General features: G+C 35.3%; 2 protein-coding genes across 2 annotated transcripts; one reads left to right on the top strand and one right to left on the bottom strand.

Annotated features, from left to right (window-relative positions):
- Positions 1-449: 449 nt before the first annotated feature.
- LOC139102342 (uncharacterized) lies at positions 450-4,660 on the top strand. The gene is made up of 14 exons (XM_070656194.1): positions 450-623; positions 688-751; positions 840-1,078; positions 1,196-1,519; positions 1,605-1,875; positions 1,968-2,228; positions 2,338-2,573; positions 2,647-2,823; positions 2,937-3,133; positions 3,199-3,350; positions 3,425-3,622; positions 3,726-4,129; positions 4,191-4,274; positions 4,346-4,660. Exons 1-14 carry the CDS (start codon positions 606-608, stop codon positions 4,439-4,441), a joined length of 2,721 nt encoding a protein of 906 aa, XP_070512295.1. The 5' UTR covers positions 450-605; the 3' UTR covers positions 4,442-4,660.
- Positions 4,135-7,422, bottom strand: LOC139102346 (uncharacterized). The gene is made up of 9 exons (XM_070656202.1): positions 7,284-7,422; positions 6,857-7,127; positions 6,498-6,729; positions 6,335-6,432; positions 6,050-6,241; positions 5,814-5,941; positions 5,524-5,728; positions 5,175-5,449; positions 4,135-5,062 (listed from the first exon to the last, which is right to left on the bottom strand). Exons 2-9 carry the CDS (start codon positions 7,091-7,093, stop codon positions 4,870-4,872), a joined length of 1,560 nt encoding a protein of 519 aa, XP_070512303.1. The 5' UTR covers positions 7,094-7,127; positions 7,284-7,422; the 3' UTR covers positions 4,135-4,869.
- Between the last annotated feature and the right edge of the window lie 129 nt (positions 7,423-7,551).

Raw genomic sequence — 7,551 nt, 5'->3', positions numbered from 1 at the left:
TAATAGGCATATTTAATAACTTTATGTCTAATTTATCGTTGAGTCGTACTACTTATACCTTCAAATATCTGACCATACACAATTTAATGGTTTAGATTTTGCACTACTTAAAAAACGACAGTGACGGACTCGTAGCGGATTTTTTCAGAATTAAAATACAACTCAACATAGATCGATAAATCATACATATTAAAATAAAATAAAATTAAAAATAAGCTAAATTAAATTAAAATAAAATAAAATATGAATATCAGATTAAATTATCGTTTTTGTTAAATTATAATATATATAAAATGTTATTAATTAAAAAGAAAAAAATTATACATAATTAAAAATATGAGAAGAAAAGACAAACCTTTTTACGCAAATGTATCGTAATGAGGTTTTTATTCTCGACTGTTATATCGATGCAAGTGAAGTTCTCGATGAGATCTGCCATTGTTTTAGAATTGCTTTGGCATAACCAGACGTAAACGGCGTCTATAATACATTACCTCCATTTATTTTTCATGCCGCAAGAACCTTGAATCAAACTAGTGGATGTCAACAATAAGAGTATCTCTAATAATAACTTAATACAACTTTATATCGTATATATAAGGACAATGTGTACATTCGAGCAGGTAGGTTTCAATATCTGATAATACAGATTTGTGTAGCGGTATCCAACAATGTGGTGTGTCGCAGGAGCTTAGTTGGTCCTACGTTTGGAACAGGATGGGGGACCTGAGTGCCGTTCCGCAGGAGAAGAGTATGAGCATTTTCTATATATATAAATATATATACCTAATGCAAAACGTACAAGTTCATCTGCCATCAATCGGAAACGATCCTAACAGTCGTAGATTATCTCCTGGAGCGCTTAGAAAACGGTCAAATTTACACGTGGGTTGGCACACTCCTCTTGGCGATCAACCCCAACGGCGAGATCATCACTGATAACATTTATGATTTGTCACGAGTTCGCGAGTATGACAACATATGTAATATAATTCATAAAGAAGTGCCGCCTCATATATTCGCCATAGCTGCCAGAGCTCACAACAGGATAGTTCAAAACCTTGGAAGATCCAACCAGGTAAACCCGATCATCCCGAAAGATTTTCTCTGTATTTTTCGTGCTGAAATTAATTCAGAATTAATCAAGAAAGCGATTAGAATTTTTGTCTGTATACTGTGTTCTGTATTTGCAAAGGTAATAGTCTTAAATGGAGAAACCGGAACGGGAAAAACGTTCAACGCCTGGAAGGCGCTGGAATTCTTGACCAGAAGCGTGTCCCTTGACGGCCATGAAAGGCAAGACGTTTGCGGTATCGTGCGGAGAATCTCCGATGTCTGCCGTTTAATATCGGCCTTCACAACTGCGTCTACTGAAAGAAACAAAGCAAGCTCGAGGCATGTGCAGCTCGTGTGGCTGGAGTACAAGCTGGGCGGCATATGCGGCGCATCGATATCTTCCTATCTTTTGGAAAGGGACAGGGTCACGAAGGGCTGCTGCAATTTTCAGATTTTTTATCAGGTGAAGGAAGCTCAATGATAAACTAGTCGTGTGCGTTTTAAAATCCCTGCTATTCTATTAATAAGTCTCGCAAAATGCACCTTAGATGATGGCCGCGATAGCGAACGTAGAATTTGCCGATACGAAATTATCAAAGGACCAGCAGTACGTCATATTAACTCCATGTGACTTGGATTCCTCGAGAGTGCAGGAGCCACACAAAGACTTTTGCGAGACCCTCAGGACGATGGATATGTTAGGATTTACGGAGGACCAGAAAAAGGACATTTTTCTTATTCTTTCGCTGCTCATTCACATGGGAAACATACAGTTCGTACAGGAAGATGATCATTGCGAAATTGACGTTAATAATCAACGTATGTAATCAACGATAATTGTCCTTGCTTCGCAAACTTTGCGGAATTTTTTTTTTTTTTTTTTTTTTTTTTTTTAATTTTACAATTTTCAGAATCCAGAGAAGCTCTGAAGAACACGTGCTGGTTGGCTCGTGTCGAGGAACAGGATATCGCCGAGCTGCTCACGTCCATTTTAATAAATCCTCGAAGCACCCGACGCCGACATTCTTCATGTCGACGTAATCTTAGTACGAGTGATGCTTGTCGCTACAGATTGCACAGTATCATCCGCCACTTGTATCATCTTCTATTCCACTGGCTGATCAACTCGGTGAACGAAATCTTGTCCACTCGCTCTTACAGCGAACGATTGGGTATCTGAAATACTTTTCTTATATTAATAACATGTTTTAAACAAAAAAAAAAAGAAAGAAAAATTGATACACTGTTAAAAATGGTATAATTTTTACTGCTACGCTTTAGGAATACTGGACATCTTTGGATTTGAACGCTTTAATTTAAATGGTATGGAGCAACTTTGTATTAATTACGTTAACGAAAGATTACAACAGTACTTTGTGGAAAAGTATTTAGTATCTTGCCGGAATGATTTGCAAAAGGAGGGCCTTATCAATGCCGAAGAACCGACAGAAATTGTGCAATCGTACGTAGATCGCATAAATGCGATTGAGAAATACTTGTTCACTACTCTAAATGATGTAAGTGTTTCTTAAAAATGTAAACTATATATATATTACTGAGATATTAACGTTAAACATTTTTATGGCACAGATGTGTCTATCGACAATTCCGAATAATTCATCCACATTAATAAGCCATGTGTGCGCTAGAAGTTGTCCAACGACGAGAAGATTTTTAAATGTAATTAATGAAAATTTCATTGTGCGGCATTATAGCGGCACCGTAGAATATTCCGCCTCCAATCTGTTTTCTAAGAACACCGACAAGGTAACGACAGACAGTAAAAAAAAAAAAAAAAGAAACGTAGTTTTCTTTTTACCATTGACAAATTTTTTGTAGTAATTTAGCGCGTCCTGCCTAATCAATTAATTAATTCACAGATTCCAGACGAGATAAGCATAACTTTCAATCTGAGTAAGAACAAGTTTCTGTATTCTTTAATTAATAAAAGTAAGCCGTGTAATGATGGAAAGGTGAAGAAGCCTACGATGCTTTCGAAGCTCCGATGTAACGTGGATTTGCTGATAGAAGAATTAAATAGATGTGACACGCATTACGTTCGATGCATCAAGCCGCAGTATAGTATTCGATATTAATGTGTAATTTAACTTGTATTTTTATATAATACAAAACTCTCTGCAGGCGGCTGCACAATCACGAATGGGATCGAGAGAACCTTCGCCAACAGTTGGCTAACACCGGTATTCTGGACGTTTTGCCTCTGGCAAAGTGTAAATACCCGGTCCAGTTTATCTACAAAGATTTCATCAAACGTTACAATAAGAAACGCGCCGGTAACAATTCTAAAAAATATTCAACATTAAAATTTATATTAAGTAATATATTCACATTTTTTTTTTCTACATAGAAGTTTATAATTTACATAATGCCTGCAAAAATATACTGGAACCATTCCGTCTCATAATGGACGACGGCCAGTCATCGGTTCATTACGGAAAAAATTTAATCTTCTTAAAGGAATCTACATTTTTACAATTGGAATCTGTTAGAAAGCAATACCGTGCCGAATGTGTGAAAAAAATAGAATCTTTTTGGATAAAGCATAGCAAGTATCTCTTCATAAATAAAATAGTTACCATTTTCTAAATGTCAATAACATTTAAAACACAAATTTGATTAGCTTATATCATAAATAAACTTCTATGCAGGAAAGAACCAACCGCAACAAAATAATGCTCAAGCGATCGTTCCAGTCAATGTTCAACACGATAAATCCCGATTTGAGAAGTCGTTATTAGAACGTGAGCGTATTATATTGATACAAGACATCTCGAGATACATATCTGGAAACTGTATAGAGATACTAATGCCAATTGCGAGAAAAAATGCGTATATATTGCATTGGTTGGATGGTGTCAATAAATTGGAAGATACGAAAAATATTAAGCCCTTGCTATTAGAACGATTGCGAAAGGATTGCAATCACAATCATTTAGTTGATGTTAATTACAGTAAAGAAATTCAGTTACGAGATACATCGCACAAATTCTCATACGTTAATAAATTCCGAACGCGAAATACGTATGAGAAGCATTCTAGATATTATAACGAGGCAAGTAGCATTATTACATATAATATATTTTATTTTATTACATGAAAATTTTTTTATTTAGAAAGAGGATATGTACGTCATAGAACACGGTACTTCTACGCTGTTTTATAAAAAGGGAATTCTGAGCCGACGTCGTCCGGCAAAGGTAAATATCCTCAATTAAATCTATAAAAAAAAATTACAAATTTAACAAATGTATTTAATTACTTATTTTAGATACCAATTAGAATACATATTCGTGATCGATGCTTAACCAACTCGCATTATTTGGTACATTCTGAGCTGCCACAGGGTTTACAGGATTGTCTTTAAAAGGAAGATTTATACATATAATTGTAACTCGTAAGAGAATCCCCTTTCACTCTCGCCGTACTGCATATATACACGTACAACAATTTTACATAATTCACAAAGTAAGAAATCTATTTAATTTAAAGTAAAAAATTTATATAGAAACTTTCAAGAACTTCTTCTATTCTGACTGACGCAGAAAACAATTTGCGTCATTAAAAAAAAAAGGAAAAATAACAAGATGCCGATAAAAAAAGTATTTAAGTCATTTAAAAATAAAAGAAGGTTCCGTGAAAGAGAAGCAACGACAGTCTCTGTACATTTTAATTAATTAGAAACTGTATCTATTCGGTCCATAGCTATAATATAATATGCAACAAATAATTATGACAATATTCGCTGTACATGTATGTTAAAATCGAATGAAATTTATTACCTTTACGTATCAATTACAGACAAACATTGGCTAAGTTATAAAAATTATAGGGTCCCTTTTTTTTATCTTTAATCACAAGTAATCTGCGCGATGCGACTAGAGCAAGAGTGGCTTGAAGGTCGCTCCTTAAAATTTGATAATTAGCTCTTAAACTGACACGTCTTAAGTTATTAGATGGTACCGGGCGACCACCAGCGAATGCAAATCTATAATCAACATATATATTATAATGAATAAATATTTGTTAATCTATAATTATTTAATTATATATAATAAAAATAATAAGCATTTATTAACGCCTCAATTTATAATACGTACCTTATCTCGCGTCTCGGTCCTCTAAGGGTAGAATCTGGAAATGCCGTTTGTCGATCCCACAGAATTTTGTTGTTAAGCAATGGTCTGACATTCACGTATTTCATCTTTCCTTTAACTATAATAGGCAGTGTGCCGACTTTTTTATGTTTCTTTTCTCTTATATTTTCTTCGCGGTTAGGCGGCAAATATGGTAATAATGAATCTCCATAATGTTCGATTAAAGGATCGAGATTCAAGAAAGAACCTTGTGATCTCACGAGAGCACAAACAGCCAGCTGTAATAATTAAAGATAATTAGTAGGACCAATATCTAAAAGATTTAAAAGATTATAATGTCATTAATACTAACGGCTATTCGTTGCCAAATAGTTGAGCCAGAAGAAGCGTAATAATATAAAATATTTTGTATAGAAAGTTTGTGCTCGGCTTCGTGTTGAAAAAATATAAGGGGCTGAATACTCGCTAATAATTCCACCGTCATTATCCTTTTCTTATAGAGATCAATGCTTTCCTTTTCGTTCTTTAAAAGAACGTTCTCCAATGTTGGTATATATCTGTTAATAAATATATTTCATAAAATTAATTGTTTCTAAAAATGTTTTAAAAATAAACGAGATAAAAAAAAGAACTCTAAATTACTTGTCGGCAATCGATGGCCAGCGTAGCATCAATTTGAGCACACATTCTTTAAATAGTATCTCTAAATTCGGATGTATAAAACTCTGACCCAAAAGCAATTCCAGCAATAATTCCGTTAATTTATCCACCTTTAAACAAATAAACAGATTAAAAATAATTATAAATCGTAATAATTACGATTACTTCGCCGTGTAATCGCCTCGTAATTGTAGCTTTTTTTTACAGCTTTGATTTACCGAAGTTAAGTGATAGGGATAGACCGCTTCGCTGTTGCTGGTGATGGCAGTTATAAATTGACACGTCCGCGTGGAAACGCGTGTATATTGTGCATTATTTGAGATTAGCATACACCTAGCAATAGACATTAATTTGTCAATTACTCCTTCGTCACCTAGATGCACGTTGGTAGCACAATCGTTAAGTAATACCTAACGACGTAAAAAAATAATTGCATTAATTTTTTAATAATACCAGAGACGATAGAACGCGCGCTCCGCGCGCGTTATAACATTTTTACGTACCTGAAAGGTTTTCTGCGAGCCGTTAAATAAAGTTTTCAATACACGTTTGGAATAATTGTGTCGCGCTTCTGTAAGCTTGATGTCACATATCTCTGATTCTGCAAAATAATTACTTATTAAATTAAAAAAATTAAAACGGTGTACTTAAAAAAAAAAAATTTACCTTGCAAAAATGGCAAATTGGTTTGCGTCAGATTCAACGGCTCGTTCATTTGATGAGCAAAATTAACAATAGATTCGCCAGGTACATACACCTTTGCTTCCGTATGATATTCCGGCATGGATTCCGACGCGCCAAAAACTGGATCCGCGTCACACAAGCTGGTGATTACTGCATTCACGTCCATGGATGTTAAACGTTTTCTCTTACTATGTCTCAACCTTGTAACACATTTCTGAAACAAAATGAACATTATCAAAAAAACGTGGTAGCATTTCGAAACCTCAATTCGGCGGGAGCTGAGATTTCGATCTCAATGGCAGCTAAAGCAATTGAGTCTTAATTAAAAATTTTAATTATACATGTAGAACTTCTCTCAAGCGATAGGAAGCATCTTCGGCTAATCTTTTTAGAAGAGGATCCGGCAGAGACTGCATGCCTAGTTCCTCGCCGATAGCAGAGATCCAGTCAGTGCTGAACATAGCATATTTCCTTGAATTATTATCGCTCGTAATACTGCTGGTGCCGGCATCCTTGTTGTTACTGTGAACAAACGAGCTGCTGTACCCCACGGAAGCTTGATTCAGCAGCTCCTTCATGATTCTTGCTATTCCGTATCCGCACAATTGAAACCTGCGAAGTTTAATGCGTCAACATTATTTTAATGCGATTAAAGCAAGGAAGCGTGCAATCGAAGAAGGAAAGGAAAATTATGAGTGCAAGTGAGTTCTGGTTCACAAGATTTTTCCCGTGTATACGTCGATGTATTATAATTCGATAATAATTTACGTTTTTCTCAGGCTCGGCTGCGCGACGACTTCTTAAGGTTATGTTGGCAAATGTCGCACAAGTATTGAGGTACGGCTGTCGGTGTAGCTGGTAGCTCCGAAGTTGCAAGGCTATCAGGTTAGCTTTCTCTTTCCGCTGCACTCGGTATTTTTGTTAAAGAAAAAAAAAACAAAAAAAACGACAAATACATAATTAGCCGTCGGTGAGAAATGAACAGAAGATGAAAAGGTGCAAAACGTCCTGCTGAACACAACCCTCTTCCCTCTCT

The sequence above is a fragment of the Cardiocondyla obscurior genome, linkage group LG04, assembly GCF_019399895.1.
Source record: "Cardiocondyla obscurior isolate alpha-2009 linkage group LG04, Cobs3.1, whole genome shotgun sequence".
NCBI classification, from domain to species: domain Eukaryota; kingdom Metazoa; phylum Arthropoda; class Insecta; order Hymenoptera; family Formicidae; genus Cardiocondyla; species Cardiocondyla obscurior.
The sequence above is the reverse complement of the archived record's forward strand: the minus strand, read 5'-3'. Positions and strand labels throughout refer to the sequence as shown.